The 21,362-nt window shown below is 32.6% G+C and overlaps 1 protein-coding gene across 4 annotated transcripts in view; it reads right to left on the reverse strand.

Moving 5' to 3' along the window:
* Positions 1-234: 234 nt before the first annotated feature.
* Positions 235-21,362, reverse strand: part of Spock3 (SPARC (osteonectin), cwcv and kazal like domains proteoglycan 3) — a 383,461-nt gene continuing 362,333 nt past the window's right edge. For all 4 annotated transcript variants that reach the window (XM_032918963.1, XM_032918962.1, XM_032918964.1 and 1 more), the window contains 4 exons: positions 10,205-10,426; positions 7,095-7,157; positions 4,619-4,756; positions 235-2,105 (listed from right to left, as the gene is read on the reverse strand). In XM_032918963.1, the coding sequence (XP_032774854.1) occupies positions 1,936-2,105; positions 4,619-4,756; positions 7,095-7,157; positions 10,205-10,426 (593 nt within the window). In that variant the 3' untranslated portion in view covers positions 235-1,935. The remainder of the gene's footprint in view (positions 2,106-4,618; positions 4,757-7,094; positions 7,158-10,204; positions 10,427-21,362) is intronic.

The raw sequence follows: 21,362 nt of genomic DNA on the forward strand, positions 1-21,362 counted from the left end.
TTCCTGGAAGCCTGAATGATACTATGAAAGCTTCACTATAAGATCATGGTATTAAGTAAAACATCTGATGTAATTTGCTTTATGTACTTTTGTGATGATCTCAAGTTATATTTTTATGATTCATGCACATTTGTTGAATAGACAAATTCAATCATTCTTCATTTACATTTTTACTATAGAAATCTAGTTAAGTATTTTAAGAAATATTTGACCCAAATAAGATTTGAAATGCTATTCTTTTGGAAAGAAAAGTATTTATTTTGCAATATTTTGACAAATAAACGGGTTAAAATGAACCAACAAAGAAAGATAATCTTATTGTACTTAATACAATAACAACTCAGATTTACAAACTGTAAAAGTAAACTCAGAAATATTTCTTGACTCTGGTGTGGCATGTTATTTTGTAGAGTTAAGGAATAAATGAAAAACTCTTCATGCTATTATATATATCCCAGAAAATCATTAAAGAACTGTTTACTTTGGTTACAAGATTCTTTATTTCGTAAACTATACATAAACAATAAAAAAGAAAATACATTATAGCTTAAATATTATGTAAGTTCAAGATTAAAGTTTTTATTTCTTGTATATAAATTAAATGGCAAGAGTTCACCAAATTTGTGTTCTTATGAATAATATTCCAGGAAATCTGTAAATTCAATGTTGAAGTGAAAGATACCAATGTGTAAATTTCAACAAGTTTTCCCACTTCTATTATGAGCACAAAACTATTGGTCTGATATACCCAAAGGTGGTGGTATGTCAAAATATCTACACAATTAACATGCTAACTGATGTATAGTGAACAAAGTAACTTTTGGTACAGTTAATCTTAAATGCTATTCTTCACAATAATTATAAACAAGTCCATATGGTATTATGTAACAATAGAAAAAAAGAAAGAAACATATTCCATTTTTCTTCATGTCAGCAGTATTTTAATATCAATAATTTGTTAATTGTGTGTGCTTACACATTGCCTAGTCTCTTATACTGATATACATGCTAACCCTTTCTATTTCTATTTTTGCAAGGCACCATACAACACGGTCTCTAACTTTAGTACCACTAAAAAAATGGCATGATTCCAAGATCAAATGCAAAATCTCATAGAAAATGAAAACTGAAACTGAGAGTCCATGGTTTCGAAATTGACCTTGGTGCAAATAAAATATATTTAACGGAACAGTTATTGAAATGAGTCTGTTTCTTTCTAACTGAAATTCTATACGTAATTACTAGTCAGAGAGAGAAATCTAGAAATGAGTATGTCTAGGAATATTTTTAAAATTCTACCTGATAAGCAATGCCATTAAAATTACAAAGTAGAAAGAAAGACTAAGGTTTTATCTTTCAGCACCCAAGGATTACCACACATTGCATTGCATGTAATATCTAATAATACCCAGAATAATTTCATAATTAAAATGATAACCATTCCATTTTACCATGAGCCATTTTTCTTAATATGCCAACCATTAGTTTGGGAAGATGTTAAGTTTGAATTGAAATCTACATTAGGAATTAATTGATGAAATTATTGTGGTTCATGTCATTAGCAAGCTACCATAAATTTAACTTATAAAATCTGTCATTAAAAGCAACACACAGGATCCCAAGCACACATTCATTGTTATTTTGTTTGTCTGTATTTTCTTATGAAATTTTGTTACAGTAATCTTTACAACTTTTATATTCAGGCTGCAACCCATATGTGTTTCCTTTTTTTCTAAGGCATATGAAAACTGAAACTAAATAATTCTAATTTAAACATAAAGTTCTATGATTTTAGCTTCAATATTTGAAATAATTATACAAAATATATGTCGGGTTTAGAATCACTTTGTTTAGGGATAAGAAGGAAATTCTCAATATGCTATTATTATTGTAAATATTAAAAATGTAGAATTCATTGACATTAGTTGTCACTGGTCAGATATATCCATCATGGTCATCCCCATCATCATCATCATCCCCTTCATCTTCATCATCATCTTCAATATCATCCTTATCATTCATAATGTCATCTTCTTCACCTTCATCATCAGTCCATTCACGAAAATCTCCACTTGCAAAGTCTCCAGATATCTCAAAGTCTATAGCTAAAAAGCAAGTACCATATTTATACCAGTACACAATGAAATGATTCTGAGTCACATAAAATAATAAAAATGGCAAAGTTTAACAAATTTATATTTACTATTTTGCTCAATGAAGATAAGAGGAAAATCTATCCTTGGGAAGCTTGTTTTATGCTAAAACTCACACGTTAAGATGTGTATGCTGAGAGCACTGTGGCCTGTAAAATTTCTAGTTTAGTAAATTTGATCTCAACCCAAGGTTCTTAGAATATCATATCAGATTATGAATATTATATATTAATTAAAATTGCTCCTATAAGCAAGAGGTGAAACAATTGCCTTATCAAAATATATACTACCTAAATTTTAAAATCAAATATATATGCTACTTGATATTAAATGGTAACTTTAAAAGCATTATTCAGTTAGTTACATTGAGACCGAATAGTGTTTGGATTGATTTCACTATTATTTTGTTCCCTTTAATCAAGTATTTTTCGTAGGAATGTGCAATTTAGACATATAATTACAGAAGAATAGCAAACAGTTGCAAAGGTTGTATGTTGACTTTGGAAGCAAGGGTATATGATCCAAAGAACATGATAAACTCTATAAAATAAAACAGGCAAAGACATCGACTTTTCTAGAAAGCCTCTAGAAATAGCGATAGCATGCTAAACTAATGATGCAGTTTAGTGAGATGTGTTGGAATGTGTAAGACAAAATTGAATGATGATAAACTTGTGTTTATTAAGCCAGCAGCTTAATGGATTCATTTTTGTCTGTTATTTAGAGCAACAGAAAATTAATATTCATATTAACTTAGAATTAACTACTAATATTTTGAGATTACAATTCACACCTCTCATCATAACTGTAATGAATATTAAGCCCTCAAATTATGCAGTATTTTATTCTTAATTCTTATAAACCCTATTAGTTTATTTAGATGGTTGTGAATTGGTTGCTTTCACAGCATAGTGAAATTACCATTTTATGTGAAGAATACAGATCTTAAATTCCATATTCTTATATATTATAGTTGCACCACTATAAGAAAAGCCAGGAGTAAAGATTCACAAAATAAATTTAAATTAAATTGTTCATGTAATTTTCATTGGTAGGATACAAATTAAAATAATTTACCCATTGCTGATATCACAGGTAGATGAAGCCATTAATTATGCAAAGATTTTTAGATATACATTATAAAGGCACATGCTCTAGTTTTTAATATTGTGTCAGGTAAGTATTTAACCCTAGCCACTGCTTTGACTCTATAGGCAATATCTCAGCATAAAAATCAAGCTCTGAAAATGTTATAGAATAAATAAATGCAAGACAGGGAGTGAAAATTATGTAAGATTATGTATTATTGTTTACTATTTATTTCTTCTTAAGTAATCTTTGTTACGTTAATTACATAAGAGAGACAAATTTACAAAAATTACACAAGAGAGGCAAGTAAGTCGTCACTAAGTACTTAATTTTCATGACGTTTATTAATATTGGTGAAAAGAATACCCATTAGATCTGCTTTATGGGAATGTTTTTAGTAATTACTTGTCTCTTTTCTATGACCTAGTGCCTGCCAAACATGAGGAAATTCAGTAAAGTTTAATTGGGGCTAAATTTTAAAGCATATGGTCCATTATATCAGGGAAACATGGTGACTGGAGTGACAATAACAGCTGGAAAAAATGCAAGTAGATTTGGAATTTATGGCAGGTGCATCTTACATGGCAATCCGGAAAGAAGGAATCCACATCAAACTGACACAGGCTCAAACCAACAATGTCCACTACACTCCACATTCCAAAGACTCCTAAGCTCCCAAATAGCTTCATGATTTGGGGAACAAATATTTCAACATAATATCCTGATGGGGATGGTTTGTATTCAACCCGTCATTTGAGTTTTGGGGGGATAACATAATTAAGAAATTTTGTTGTTTTATAGGTAATTATTTATGGAGCAGAAACACAAACATGATTTGAATCTTGGTTTCTAGAGAACATTTTTTATGTAAATTGAAAACTTTTATATACATATGATACTAATTTCTTATATAGTCTTTTACAAAGTCACATAAAATACATGTTCACAAGTATTAGAACATCAACTAAAACTGACAATAATAAATGTTTTTATAGATAAACATAAGGAAAACTGTAGCATGTTAGTCTACTTTGTTGGAATTCTCAGACTTGAAGTTGTATTTTGTTAGGGTATAGACTTATATTTTATAGCATCTCATTAATGAAAATATCTGCTTCTGACAGACATTTTGAGCTGAAGTAGGAATTGAAACTCAGTTTGTAATCATTAGTCTCTAAAATTTCAAATATGTGTTTCGTATATTTTTTATTGCTACCATACAACTTAAAAATATGCAAAGACCAAGTATTATTTTTGCTCCCAACATTCATATATATTCCACATATTCTAAAATCAGAATAGGGCTTGCCTCTATTAAATGTTTAAATAAGTTCCTGAGCCTTTAGCACATATGCATGTTAGGAAATTTCTCTTACCACAATCTGCAACACCATTTATTCTAGATCCCACGACCTCATTTCCATATCTGTCAACACACCAGCACTGCCCTACACTGCCATGGCATTGTGTTGGCTTGTAGAAACCATCTTCATCACAGAGTGGGATGTACTGTCCTGTGAAATGCATGGTTACACACACAAATACAAAAGTAATTTATTAATAAGCTATATTTATTAGTCAATCATTGTATATTAATGTCCTAAAGAATTATAACATGACTGGATCTATGCTTATATTAACTATTTCAGATCACTTAGCACAGCATATGACTCTCAACTGCCTCATTATAAACAAACCCCTGTTTCATTTTCCAAAATTTTTATTCATATATTGCAAAGTTATTCCATTTCAAGCTTTTTCTTTACAAGATAGTTTGTTACTTTGTTTATGTCAGCTGAACTCCTTCTCCATTTTATTTACACTGTCTTTTATTTTAGAATTGAAATAGGGCACACAGTACAATGTCCTTCCTACATGTGTGTGTGTGTGTGTGTGTGTGTGTGTGTGAATTTCTCTGTCTGTATTGCCATTATATATTGTTAACATGCTTCTGTAATATCTTCTCTGTTTGAAAAATATAAAACATTTAGCTTTTTTGGCTTTCACTGTTACATAAACCACACCCCTTAAACTAAAGCTCTAGTTACTGAATGCTAGGAAAAGAGCTACTCTTATTTGTAGAAACTAACATTTCTTGAAAATTTACTTGTTCCAACAAAAGTTCTTGACAAATACTCCACAATCAGGTGTTTTCTGTTTTTTTTTTCTGCTTATTCTTTTATATGTTTTATGATGAACAAATCATCATGGATTTTTTTGGTTAAGGTGTATCTAATATATATAGGAAATATGAACATTGTTTTCTGTTTATAACTGTAGGCTAATTTTACATCTTAAAAGCTTTATATGATATATTTATGTCAAAATAATTTATTTGGGGGCATTTGTAGAATCTAGTGCAGTGAAAACTCCCTAGAATCTAGAAATGTGACCCTACTGAAGTTTGCTAGTAAGTAAGGGTATGTAGCACCAATCAGCAATCATCTCTATGTAGGCAAGCATCCCAGCAGTAGCACTAGCACAGGGACATCAATCTATCATGCCTGCTGAATGTAGTGGGATAATGGTGGCAAAGAACTTGTAGGAGTGGCCAACCAATGCCAATGCCTGTTTCAACTTGAGAGTCATATATGAGAGTTAGCCCACACATGGTCTAACCTGGATGGCCATAAATCAAATGCTGGGCAGCCCAGAGACCCAAGATAGAAATATGACTAGAGAAAAAAATGTCAAGGAAATGATCCCTAATGATATTCTGATAATGAATTGGTGCCTAGCCAAACTGTCATCAGAGGGTCTTCATCCAACAACAGATGGGAGACCCACAGGCAAACACTAGGCAGAGCCTAGGAACTGTGCAGAAAAGGGAAGAGAAAGGATTGTATGAGCCAGAGGGCTAGGGGGTAGAGACCGATAAAATAACCCACAGAATCGACTAAGCTGGGCTCATAGGAGCTAACAGATATGGAAGTGACAATCATGGACCCTGTGTGTGTCTGAGCAAGGTCCTCTGCATATACATTTTGGTTCTATAGCTTGGTGTTCTTGTAGGACTCCTCAGAGTGGGAATGGAGCACATCTCTGACTCTTTTGACTATGATTGGGAACCTTTCACCTATACTAGGTTGCTTTGTCCAGCCTTCATAAGAGGGTTTGTGTCTAGATTTTTTTGTAAGTTGTTCTGCCATGTTAGGTTGACATCACTGGGAAACCTGCTCTTTTTTTTAATGGGAAAAAGAGGAAAAGTGGATCTGGGGGACTACAAGGAGTAGAAAATATGTTTGGAATAAAATGTATGAAATTTTGATAAATATATTGATATATATATATTAAAGTGTAAATAGCAATTATAATATAATAATTATGATAAATATAATATTAACAATGAAATATTGATATAAGGGACATAATATATGAAATATGAACTATAGTGTAAGATATCTATATCTATCTGCTATCTTACATATCAACATTTACTTACTAAAAGCTACTGATGAAACTTGCTAATGAAAACCACAAAAATGCTGCTCAGATTTCTCTCTTATAATACTTTCACTCTTGTATGCAATGAGTTGACTACATTTCATATAGGTAGTCACATCAATTCTTAAATGTTCAATGCATAAATAGACACTTCTGCTGATTCTTAAATTTAGTACTTAAAACCTTTCAAAATATGAACATGATATTAGAGCAGTAAAACAGACATTATATTCTTCAATTGGTGAGGTAATAAAAGTAAGTTCAATGGCTCTCCAAAAGTTCATAAATTCTGCTGATAAAATTTCATGCAGTCTGTCTTTGTTGGATTAATATTGATTTTATGTTGCTGTTTCCCTGGGGTTATTTATATAAGCAATAAAAGTTTCAGAAGAATGAGCTGTGACTCACCTAGGAGCTTCTTTATCCCTTGTCGTTTCTGAATGTTGCTGAGCTCAGTGTGGCAAGGTGGGTCTGCAAGGACATTAAATACAGTACTTCAAGGATGTTCTAAAGCAAACAGTGCACTTGTGCGCCATCAGCCTCAAGCAAGGTTTTCATCACGATAAAACAGAGTCATGCTATCCGTCTGTTGTCATGGCTTCATGTGGATACATATGTGTGGATATATCATGATAGACATACAAAGAAATATCTACTTATAGATTCATGACAGAGTATAACAGTTTAGCAAGCTCTAGCTATGGTAGTTCTTTCTGATATTTCTTGGAGTGACCAAAATTCGATGAAAACGAAAATAACATAGTTATAGATGATGGAATATACTTCCTTTTCGGCATGTAAAAGGTCCTCCATATAAATCCAGTTGATTGCTCACCAAAGAACTAACTTATTTCCCTCTCATTTAAGATAGGTCAGAGGATAACAGAAAAAAATGGTTTTTCATTATAAAACATTCTATGAAAAATATACTACTTTTCCACAGTAATAGTGAAAATGTATCCATTGTGTTACTGTTTAATGTTACTATCATATTTTGGTCTTTCTAGTTTCCAAATGTGTAAGTAACTTTTAAAAAGGAATATAATATAAATTTTAGGTCATGTTTCAAATCCTATCGGACTAAAGCCAATTTGTAAGTATATATCATGTGTGTTAATATTTACAATCAATGATTTAAGTGAACACATACGTAGAAACTTTGAATATTCTATATAGGTGCAATGCATTAGGTGTTATTGAAATTTAGCATTAAAATACTTACTCAAAATATAAGCAAATGTCACCAGAAAAAAAAATGAACGATTTTTGTCTTTGAGATAGAGACCAAAAAAGTATTATAGCTGTCAAAGGATAATAAAATGTCAAAATAATTCTTATTTTTCTTCACTGCATGCTTCCAGGAACAAGGGGGAAATACATAATACAATTCAAATTTTTTAAAATTGTTTACTCTGAAAATTGCAAAGTAAATCAATTATTAAAAGGTATAGTAAGAAGAAAGAAAATAACATGCATAAGCTGTATATGTTCAATGTCAGTACGTGAAGCCTAAAATATCCTATCAAAGAAATTAAAAGTGAGAAACAATAATTTGTTTTTAGAAGCTAAATAACTACTTGATGGTAGTTTATCTTTAAATTGATGCAACTGAACTTCTCCTTAAAATAAAGAATATACATTAAGATATACTAGTATATCCCATAAAACTTTTTGTCTCATGAACTTACTGCTATGGCATTAGCTAAACTTTCTAATTTTACTAAAAAGAATTCTTTAATGTACTGTAAAGGAGAAAGGAATTCCTTTATTTTCACACCAGAAATATGGAAATTTTTGCTTAAGTGTACCTGAAATCATAGCCACGTTTGACTGAGTTTTTAAAATATGTATTATCTTTCAAGCTAAATATTTACTGCTTTAAATTCAAACATACTTTCATACAATCTTAAATATTCCATTACCCATTTTTGGACCAGCATATCCACCAATCACCCTCAGGCTCAATGAAGTCAGCTTTGTAGAATACACATGTATGTTCATTTATGTGTATTTTTCAATGTTCATTAATGAACACGAAAGACATAACAAATAACGAAACCAAAATGACAAATGTTAAAAGAATGGAAAAATATGAGCGAGCACATTTTAATCATAATTACTTGAATTTGTATCTTACTCTTTGAAGTGTACTAGTATCAATGACGAGAATGTCATGTGAGGGAGTGCCTCATTACATAAAGTGCATATGTAATCAAGTCAGCAATGTGAATTGATAAAGTGTGCAATTTAAAACATTTAATGAAGCAATTCAGTTTTGCATTTTTTTGGCTTTTTTCATTGAAATTAGATATTTTTATTAAAGAAAATATTTTACATTATGGTTTTCTTGCTCCTAGATCCTTTCAGAATCTCCTGACTTCCTCAGTCACCCAATTTTTTATTTATTTATTTTTTTACTTAAAGTGATTTACAGTTAGGTAAGACCTCTTCTGAGCTAAACCTGCATTTGATTCACTTCTTATCAATGTGTAGGCAATTATTTCCTCCCTAATTTTTGAACTATTACTAAACGTACATGATTGAGTTAGCAAAGCACTTTTTATAATTTCACATGAGGTATGTTAATAATTTCTATAGTTTAAAAACCTTGTCCATTCTTTATGCTGTCATCAAGTTTAGAAAGTGCTTTCAGTACTAGCTCTACCATATCAACCTTATTTTCAGTTTACTCCATTAGCACTCTCATAATGATTCCTTAGTTTTCCACATACGGAACATAATGTGAGCACGTTTAGGTACTTTCCCCTGTGTGTGTTTAATGTATAACATTCATTCTGGAAGTAAAATCCTAAATTTAGAAGTACTGGAAGGGGTGTCTTGGAGGGGTTGAAAAACTAAAAAAAAAAAAAAAAGGAATATATGATATGATTTTATTTTAATTAAAATGCATAATTTATTTTAAAAGGTGTACAAAGAATGCAATTGCTTTTTCCTGTGTCTCAGTTCTTTCAGATTTTAGAATATTCTTTTACTAGCAAATTTTTAACAAGCTAAACTACTTTGGGAAGATTGAAAGACTAAGTAATTTTGAAAATAAAATGAGTAAAAATAACTTCACAGTGAATGCTGTGGTTCATGCAACTCATTTAATAAGATCACAAAATGGAACACTAAAACTCCACAGTATAGTGATAAAATCCCCATTTATTTTACTCTGTGGGCAAAGCAGATAGCAAATTAATTTCAATGATTACTTTTAATATCTATGTTCTCATATTTCTATGTGCTGCTTGCTGGTTCATAATGGGAACTATAATGAAATACATTAATATAAAATATTAATTACTATTTTCCATCTTGTTTAGAATATTTGTATCTTTAGCACAATTATTTTGTTCAGTATAGTGCCTATTTGTTCTTTCATTAAGCATTCAAATTGGAAAAATTACTAAAATGAGTGAAGCACTGAGTAGTGTTAATATTTTATTATTATGAGGGAAAAGATAAAATTTGAAATGCAGGCCAACTAATTCCATCACAGAAACCTCATCTTTTACCTTGCTGTCTCTGGAAGCAGTAGCACCATTCATTGTTAGATATCAAACTGTCCTTGTATGTATCACAAGAGTTGAAGAACGCCTTGGTGCAATGCTCATTCTTATCAAGGTAAATGCTGCCAAGCTCTGACTGGTCCAATAGCAGGTCGTAGTTTGTGTCAAGTCTATTAAACATCCAGCCAAGTGAATCCTTGCAAATTGGCAAAATACTGGTATCAAACCCTACATGCAAAGAGAACAGAATTAGCTTATATGCAAGATATCATCATCAGAAAGTAAATTTTTCAATCAAGTGTGTAAGAGCAGAAGGAAACTACTGGGTAGTCAGAAACAACTTCAACTTAAGAAATTTTTTCCATCATCCATTAGGCATAAAAATATCTATCTCTCGTTATAAGGATTAATTAACCAGACAACATCTGTTCCTAATCAGTTATCATTCATGTGGTATTGCAATCATATACTATCTATGCTAGTCATTGTCAAATCTTCTCACAAATTGCAATATATTATTGAATAACAAAAGCTGGTAAAACTCATATTCATATGAAGAAATGAAGAATTCTATTTCTACACAGGCATTAATGATGCATACTACATAATAGTTTCCCTGTTGCCCTGTGCTGGTAAGACTCTCTTGAATGTAGCATGACACACACAGCTATTAACATGAGAAAGAAGAGGGTTGTAATATTATCACCTGACTTCAGCTCTTCAGGATTTTTTTAAATTACAAATGCTGCAATGGGGAGGCAAATGTGCAATTGGATGACAGTGAGGCTCATGAAATGGCAGACTGAATTGTGCGAGAGTTATGTATTGTTAGACATGAGTCATCTACTTATCTCACTAAAGCAGTGAGTCCTATATTTTATATGCCACCAATGATTTGAACCATTAAAATATTACTCCCAATTATACAAAGATATAGTTTCTCCAACTAGAGTGAGGATGTGAGTCCTAGCTTGTATGAGACATGAAATACATTACATGAAATAAGAAGTCAATTAAGGCTGTTCATGAGCTACTAAAGGCTGAGAAGGACTACCACGAGAATAAGTAACTAATGAAATGCACTTCATTCCCTTTGATGGACATCTTCCTGCAGGCTCGGGGAAAGATCTAAAGGAAGACAAGACATGAAAATGGGCAGAAAAAGCAAATTGAGAATCAGAGATGGATTCAGAAAAATGATAAAGGTACATTCACCTAATGTCTTAATTTCTTTAAGAAGATATGAATATCACACCCTGCTACTTTACCCAAAGAACAGGTGAAAGATGAAATGATTCTATTGCTAGGAAAAACTAGGGAGAATATCTTGAGTACTGAGCTATAAAGATAAGAACCAGAATACAATACCACAGATCTGAAATCAAACTATAGGAGGCAGATACAAATAATTGGAAGTCATTTCATGCCAAAAGAAAATAAGTCTCTCAGCACAAAACTATGATACAGTGACAAGATATTCAAAAAAAGATGGGATGATTTATTCTGAAATAACAAAACTAGGAAAGATTTTATTTAAAAGAGAGGCATTATACAGTTTGAAATATAAAAGTTTTCAGATAGAATGAAAAACAATATATGAAATGGGCAGAAATCTGTCTTTATTTAAAAGAAAAAAAATGAAGACTTTTAAGAAGCAGTATACACTCCATAGGAAGGACCACAATATCAACCAATCAGACCCCACCAAAGCTACCAGGCTCTGGTAAACCACCAACCAATGAGTACACATGGAGGGACCCATGACTCCAGCCACATATGTAGCACTGGATGGCATTGTCCAGCATCAATCGGAGAAAAAGCTCTTGGTCCTGTGAAGTCTCATTTTCCCAATGAAGGGTATTGCCAGGGCATTGAGGTTGGAGTGTGGGGGTGGGAGTGGGAGGATCCTCATAGAAGCAGGGGAAGGGGGTAAGGACACATGGGAAAGAGAATAACATTTGGAATGTAAATACATAAAATATTCGAGAAAAATAAAATTAAAAAAGACTTTATTGTAAACGCATTTAAAGTGTAACATAGATTCATTCTTTCCACCATATTCCTGGTAATCAAATTCATGTCACCAGGTTTTGAAGAAAGTTTCTTCAAGCCTACTGCTCAAAAATGTGAGTTTAAGCCTTATATTATATATTTAATGAAAAAATATGTGACGATTTAGTGTGTATATTGGTCAACTTTTTGTCAACTTGACACAAGCTAGTCATAGCCAGGAAGAAGACCATCTATTAAGAAAGTGCCTTTAGAAAGTAGGCTAATCTGTAGGACATTGTCTTGCTTAGTGATTTATGTAGGAGAACACAGACTATCAGGGACATGTTGTCCTGTATAAGAAAACAAGCTGAGTATGTGATGGCAAATACCTTTATCCCAGCACATGGGAAGCAGAGGTAGAAAAATTTTGGTGAGTTCCAGGTAAGCCTGGTCTACAGAGTGAGTTCCAAGACAGCCAGGGCTCCATTAAAAAAAGAAACCCCATCTCCTAAATCCTAAGAAGTACAAAAAAATGGAAAAGAAAAAAGTGAAAAAACAAAGAAGAAAAGGAACAGGTTGAGGAAGCCATGGTAGTAAGCCAGTAAGCAGTATCCTTCGATGGATCTATGTCAGGCCCTGCCTCCTTGAGTTCCTTCCATGAGTTCCTACCTCAACTTCCCTCAGTGGACTGCCATTCAGGATATGCAAGTCAAATGAATTCTCTCCTCCCCAAGTTGCTTTTGATCATGGTGTTTTATCATAGCAACAGAACAGTAAAATAAATGATAAAGTATGACATACAAATTATATATATATTATATATATACATATATATGTATATATATATTCAGTAAGCCAAAAGATAATTCAAGTAAATAAAACATATTTGACTGGTCCAAAAAAGGCACTGTCGGGAAAAAAAAAAACAGAAGAAAAAATTTAAAAAATAGAAATTTACCAAAAAAAATTACAATTAAACCATGTCAGTAATTAAATAAAATATAAATAATCCTATCATATCACTTAAAAGGTAAAATCCTATCAAATTTGATTAACAGAAGTAAGATTTCTTTGTATAATGCACTTAAAAGTGCTCTTAAACACAGCACCATCATCACTAATTTTGTTTTTTGTTTTTTGTTTTTGTTTTTTTTTTTTTGGTAAGTAAGGCTCTTACAAATATGAATAAAATACTACAAAGTCTCCATAACATTGCACTTCCAAAGTAATGAAGGTGGAAATAGATATGAAAGAATATGAAATAAACTGAAGCAATATGGTTGAAATAGATACATATAATATGTAACCACAACACACTTGTGCCTGCAGGCTTCTATTTCAAGTTCTTGATCTTCAGTTAGTAGAACTTTCTTGAAACCATTGGAAGGTGTGGCCTTGTTAGAGAAGTTGTGTCACTAGTTAAGATCTGGGGGCTTCTAAACTCTAGGCTACACCCAGTGACTTTTTCTGCCTACTGTTTCCCCTTAAGGATGTAGCTCTCAGCTTCTCCTCAAGCACCAGGCCTACCTGCTGGCAGCCGCACTCTCCTACAGCATGATAAGGCACTACCCTGCTAATTAAATATTTTTCTATAAGTTGCTTTGGTTATGCTTTCTCTTCACAGCAATAGAATGCTATGCTGTATAATTCAGCACTGTATAATTCACGAGTTCATTTATCCAAAAAAGCAGGCTATGAGAATGCATATATTATACAAAATTCTATGTGGTTAGCCTGTTGTAAACATTTTTTAACCCTATACTGAGTGAATGTATGTTAATAAAAGATATAATAGTTCTCTTCATATATGTTAGTGCCCAGCCCTATCATGACAGCCCTCCAAAAGATTCGACAAGCAGCTGAAAGAGTCTGATGCAGATATTTACACCCAATCAATGGACAAACAATGCTGACCCCTGTGGTTGAATGACAGAAAAGCTGGAAGAAGCTGAGGAGGAAGTGTAGGACCATTAATCTCAACTGACTTGGATCCCCGAGATCTCTACTTCACTGGCCACCAACAAGGCAGCATACACTTATATGAGGCCCCAACACATATATAGCAAAGGACTGCCAGGTCTGTTACTTAGTCAGAGAAAATGCTCCTAAGCTTCAAGAGACAGGAGGCCCCAGGGAGTGAGGTGGTCTAGTGGGGTAGGAGTGGGAGTGTGTGGATATCCTCATGGAGATGGGGAGAGGAGGTTTGGGATGTGAAAGGGGGATAAAATCTGGACTGTTAAAAAAAAGAAAATTAAATAAAATTAAAAAATAAATACATAAGTTAGTGCCCAGTTAAAATAAACAAAGTGTGAATACGCAGTACTAAATATAGTTTCTTCCTATGATATATTGAAAATAATTTAACATATTCATGTCTCAAAAGAATTTTCATAAAATTAATTGTTATTTATTGCCTTGCATCTGGTTCAAGGAATAGAGTCATTTTGTTTTACATTAAAATCTCTACAAGTTATTATAGTTCTTAATTATTTGGTTTATGTTCAATTTATATATTCCCTTGGTTTTAGCTACTAATTATTGAACACTTCAAGATACTTAGTAGTCAAACACTCCATATTTTTTTCTGAAGTTGTAGTTTGTCTTGTCCATGTTTGCCATTATGACAAAGGTAAGAAGAAATTTCAGAGTTGTTTTAGATTTTCATTCTCCTAATTGCTAGAGATGATGAAAAGATCAGGTATAATTTTAGCCACTTTCTTCAAGGTAGGTTTAGATTCTTACTAAAATTTAACCTGAAAACAACAAACTATTTTAGTTAAGGAGAAAAGTTCCCTTTTTGGCTAAGAATACAACATGACTGATGAAGTTTTATTCAGCCAGTGGTTAGAAATTTATTTCTTATGGATTTCCAACTTGCTGGTGGTAACAATAGTTCCCAGTGTGTGATATCAAATGTTTCTAAGGATCAAAATCTAACTAGAGTTTATTGTGCTGCCAAGGCAACCAATGTAGTCATTTCCCAAGGAATAATGAAATGTGATAGCTTCATTGCATTAAATAAATTCTATACATATTTGCTTCATAATTATACATTAAAATACATAGAATAGCAATATTTTCAAACATTGTGTCGATCAAAATTCCAATATCATTTTTTTTAGGATAATACCTTAGTAGCGCTATGGTACATAATTAAATTTCATTATAGAGAAAGTTACAACATCGTCCTAATAAAAGAAGAAGCTGCCAGATGTCTCAATAATTAGAAACACGAAAATAAGCAATGATCTGGTTGTTTCATTTTATTACTTGAAATGAGAAGAGAAAATTTATCTTCTAACTTTAGATGTTTGTTTTCAGTAGATGAACTTTCCTGTTATACCTAGAAGGCTCCTATTTCATTAAAATGGGGTATTATTTTAATCCATCTGATTCTGAATTCAATCTTCCTCTCAATGTGAGGACAGCATGACACAAAGTGAGCAACGTCTCGGCGAGAAATTGGAATGCGTTTGTATACCCTGGGGGTGCAAGTAATTCCATCATTTTCTCTCACTGTGAAGAACATTTGGTGGGTAAGAAGCAACATAAGAGATCATCCGATTCAGAGAGTCAGGCGCTTATATGAGGGTTTTGCATGTGATGCTCATCTCTACCCTCCGTTCTAAGATGATAAAATGGAAATTAATTCCATATTCCTTTCATAGTACTAAACAAACTCCATTAAAAGTTACCTTAAAGATTCTCAGTATAATTCTGCTATTACTTCTTCTTTTAATTTTAAAAAATAAAAGCAAAATTTGGCATGTAATTCAAACACAAAAGTTACAGAGGCCTCTAAAACTGGTAATCACAACACAGTAATACATAAGAATCTCTTTCTTTCAGTTGAATATTATAATGTCCGTAAAAGTGTTTATATCATTCAATTGCCTTTCTACAATTATTAATTTTCAGTGACTATGTTCAGATTTATTCCAAGAATATATATTTGTTGAGCCCCGCTCTCCCAGTATAGCTGTAACCATTTTGTTCCACGCCTGCTAGCTATTTCATATTGTTGCTGTAATGTGCCTGCAAAAATAACTTGACTCAGAGCAAGGTCATGCTGATCACATACCCTGTTATGTTCTGTTTGTTATGAGATTTGTTAATCTTAAGAAATTACACAAAGGTTTACATAGGACCTAACAAATTAAAGGTCAATATCAACTGTTAATGTGTAAAATGGCTCAAGTCAATGCTGACCACTAGGCAGCACTTCCTGTAGCTGCCTGAGCTACCTGTGGTTTTTGTGGTTTTAGCCCTTATAAGCTGACAGGAAAACACATTTGGGGTCATAGTCTCAGCCCTTAATTCTGAGATATGGCCTTGATTAATCAATCTTATGATGTGTGTTGGATGGTTATCCCTGCCTGGCTGAGATCAGTGTTTGTGTGGTTTGTGGGTGACTATTGGATCCCAACAATATTCATGAAGCCTTTTTTGTATATGAAACTTAAAATAAAGATTTTTTAAATCTTTATCAATTTGTTCCATGTCTTTAAAAGATATATTACTGTCATTTCATTGATTTAAACATATACTGGGAAATATTTATTATAGTCTAGGTTCAAAGTGATTCCTTTCTACATTGGCTTACCATCCTTTATGTAAAGGCTTTGATAATATTTGGTCAACTGAACATCAAACTAGTATTGTCTTAATGGAAAAATCTACTATTACTATCTGTTTCTAAGTTATGTCATAAGAAGAAGATGTGTAACACATGTAAAACTTTCAGGAATGTTGATTGACAGTCAGTCACACAAACAACTTCTCCATTCTCCATGAAACCACATTTCATATTCATATCCATGGGTCTCATCATATTTTAAAGGAGACAAACACATTCATGTGTAAGGCTCAGGACAAGGTTTCAGTTTTCTATTCGTGAGAGCCATATCCTCCTGTTACTGGGTACTGTACAATGACTGAGTTAGTTATTTTTCTTATTTCTGTGTCAAAGTGTGCGCCAAAAGCAAGGTGATGGAGAAAGCGGTGCATTTCACTGTGTAGACAAATGGCACAGTCCATCACAGCCCGGGCTGCAAGCCAAAGAGTCCTTCTAACTCTCTTAGCTGTGTAATTGTAAATTTTATCCTCCTGTTGATATTGTTGTCTGAGGTTTAGTGCTTCAATTTGCTAACCTAAGCTAAGTTCTGGAAGCGTCTAAATTCTGTACATTCTTATCTAGGCCCAGAATGTTTTCAGCCTCTGTAACCTGCTGCTGCATAAGGTTACCTCTTTTAGCTCTTTCTGAACTCTGGTTTGCTGATTTAATTCAGCTCTTCTATCTCAAAATCCTTTCCTAGCTAGCTGATTCAGTCCACCTTTGTGCTCTGTCTCTGTCTCTCTGTCTCTCTGTCTCTGTCTCTCTGTCTCTCTCTGTCTCTCTCTCTCTCTCTCTCTCTCTCTCTCTCTCTCTCTCTCTCTCTCTCATCTCTCTCTCTCAAACTCAACTGAATTGCTCTTGGCCTTATGCTATCATTGTTAATATGCTCTAATTTTCTGGATTCTTCTCATTCTATGTCTCTTCAGTCTACCCATGTCTAGCTTGTTCTCTTTCTGCAACCTGTGTCTCTATAACTATCCCTGTAAAACTCCCCTCCCCCACATTCTTTCTCTCTTTGTGTCATGTTCTCTCTTAAATAGCCTCTCCTTCCTCTCTCTTCTCATGAGTGTTGGACATATCCTACTCTGTGAAATCTCAGTTAGATATCAAGTTCAATCATGGGTGTTTGCTTTTACAAAGTAATTTGACCTTTATTGTTGGGTATTAAAGGTATGAACTTAGGGCATGTCTATATTCCAGCAAGAGAGATAAGAGGTATGTGCTAAGGACAGTATTCCAGCAAGAAGAATTAAAGATATGGGCTAAATTAAGCTTCCTTATCTTTACTCTTATATTCTATTCAGAGCTTTAACCAATATCCAGGATAGAACATTTTTTTTTCTTAGTTAAATATCTCTGAAAAAGCCTTCAGAGAGGTGTATCTCACAGGTGGTTTTAAATCCAGCCTAATTTATTATAGAATCGCTCATAACGAGTTCATTCTTAGTTACCTTCACAGCCATGGGTCTCATCATATCTTAAAGGAGACAAACACCTTCACGTGTGGGGCTCAGGACAAGGTTTTACTTCAGTTTTCTATTCCTGAGAGCCATGTCCAACAGATCACCTTTGACTGATACAAAGTTGTACACTATACCCAAACTCAAAATGCAAAGGCATATAAATAATATGACAAATAATATTTTTATTTATTCTTCTGTCTCTGCTTAGTCAGTAAACCACTCTTTCAGTGTTGCACCACAATTTACGTTAAGATACTTAATATTAACAAGGAAATATATACATTGGAAGAGATGAATAGAAATTTTTATGGAAAGAAAAGGATGAATTTCATCAATTTGTAATTTTAATTTCTATCTAATAATATCTACTTGTATTCATGAAACAGCAATACCAAAAGGAATTTCATGGGAATCAATATGAAACAACAGTGTTAACGAAAACTAAAGGTAAGCTAGCATCTTCCTTTTTTACATTGTGCTTCCTGTAACAGTCCTATATTAAACTATTTGTTATGGAAAGTGTCCATTTTTTCACAAATGCAGTCAGCATCTCTGCCATGTTTAACTTTAAGCCATAGACATGATTTCCTTAGACAATGAATATTGGAATCGATCGACATATAAAGACAGGTGTGCACAAGGATTTCTCTTCCAGCAGTTTTACACATGTTTAAGCATTGATAGTGAAATTAAATGTGAAGATGACATTATCAAATAAAATAAAAGCTCTTAAAGAAAACTTTATTGCAAATAAATACATATATGAATTATGTTATATGAGATACATATATACATTATATCTTTCGATTCTTTAAAAAATCCAAATAAAAATAGTGCTTTCAAATATTCATATGAATCATAAATCAAATTTTTTGAAATTTAGATTCTATAATTTAAATAAGAGTGGGCAAAAGAGACTAGTTTAATATAATTAAATTAAAGCAGTTATAGCTTTATAATGAACAACAGATATTGTAAGTTTATGTTGTGGTACTTTGAGATATCTTGAAAAAGAATATTATAAAATACTGATTACATTCATCAAAATTAAATTTACTCCTGTTTATTATATTATAATTGTTATCAAAGTGATTGACAAAATTTATTCCAAAGGTAGCTAGGTTTATTAAGCTCACATCAAATAATTTTAAAATCCTTACTAATTTTAAATCAGATTCTTATAATGGCTAGCCAACTATCGGCTATTTCTTAATTGACAAAATGCAAAGGCATACATTTAAACGTACATATTTTACCTCTTTTTATGGCCAACAGAAATGTGCATACTTGGTTCTGTGAATAAATATGTTTATTTCAGCATATTAAAGAGACATACTGCAATGAAGCATATGGCTATAAAAGTATAAAATGTATATTCATAAAATCTACTGAAATTGCTGATGCCTAATACTTTATAATTATCCATCTCATGTTTCCTTATAAAGTAAAAATATACTAAAATTAAAATTTTATGTAAGTATGACTCTTACAGAAAATTAATTATATATGAGATATACAAAATGTTATTTTGCTAAAAATGCCATTTGTGCCAAAATAAAACTATGTATTACTCAAATATATTATGAAATATTAAAATAGAGAGTTAGAAAAAATTAATAAAACATTTTTTGTTAATGATGCTTAGTGTTTAAGGATTTATATACAATATATTTTTAAAACAAAGCAAAATGTTATCTTGCTAGAACACTAAATTTAAAATGTTCTCTGTATTGAAATTACAAAGTTAATTGAAATTTTTTCTCCTGTTCAAATGATATTGTAAATTAAGCATAAAATACTTAAAAGGCTATAGAATTTTCCAGAATATTTTTCTAGATTTTATGATACTATCATAATTAATTATTAAAAGGAACATAACTGAATTCTTCTCACTGTCATATTAAATATCTAAATGAAACCAAATTTGTGTTTTTAATTTCTAACTGCATATAGTTTATTATAGAGCAAATTTTTTAAAGAATCAATATATCCAATGGTATGGAAAGACCTCCCATAAGTCAGAAGTTTTATTCAGGATAGGGAACAGATGTAACTAGTTATTACTACAAAAATAAATTCACACTGAAAGATAGAAAACCACTTACACTGCCCCAAATTGTATACTATACCCAAACTCAAATACTGTTGGTAAATACTGGAATTTATTTCTGAAATTTATGAGAAGAAATGAATATATGTTCTCAGAGTGAAAAATCTATTTCTATGGGTCACTAACTTTTCTCATGTATTAAATAATGTTAGAAAATGAGGTTTGATGCTTCGTGTCTTCATCTGTGCCCAGAGCTAAGGCTGTCCCACAGCCCTTCAGACCTAAATCCTGCCCAGAGAGAGCTGGTCTCTCAGAAGCTCTAAGAGGAACCAACAGGAGGACACTGGGCACAGGAACCACAGAGCAGTCTGGGACAGACTCTTCCTGTCTCCTTCTGTACCTAGAACTAAGACTGTCCCACAGCACTCTGGACCCAAAACCTGCCAGAGAAAGCTGGTGTCCCAGGAGTGCTCTCACTCCTAAGATCACAAGTTCACAGGCCCACAGGAGGGAAAAGCCCTAGTTAGAGACAGCAAGAACAACTAACACCAGACATAAGCAGATGACAAGAGGCAAGAACAAGAACATAAGCCACAGAAATCAAGACTACCTGGCACCATCAATGAAACCCAATTCTCCCACCACAGCAAGTACTGGATGCACCAACACCAGAAATGATAATGAACAACAGATATTGTAAGTTTATGTTGTGGTAATTTGAGATATTTTGAAAAGCTACTTATAGAAATTTTGGCAAGTACTTGTCAAAATTCTGGGCTGAAAGAAGTAGGCTCAGATAAGAACATTCACATTTGGGCTAATGCAAGGATCAAGGTAAACACAGCCAAGGACTGTATGACTTTGCTTTTCTCTTGATAATCCTGTTATAGCCCCAGACCCAGAGACTATGGAGACCTTATTGTCTTGTTTGATTGCTACCTGGTGTGATCACTTTGATCTTTACCTTGCTTGATGATCACTTTGTCTTTGATCTGAGATTCTCAACAGAAGAATATTGAATGGCCGAGACGTACCTAAAAAAAT

The sequence above is a fragment of the Rattus rattus genome, chromosome 13, assembly GCF_011064425.1.
Source record: "Rattus rattus isolate New Zealand chromosome 13, Rrattus_CSIRO_v1, whole genome shotgun sequence".
NCBI classification, from domain to species: Eukaryota; Metazoa; Chordata; class Mammalia; order Rodentia; family Muridae; genus Rattus; species Rattus rattus.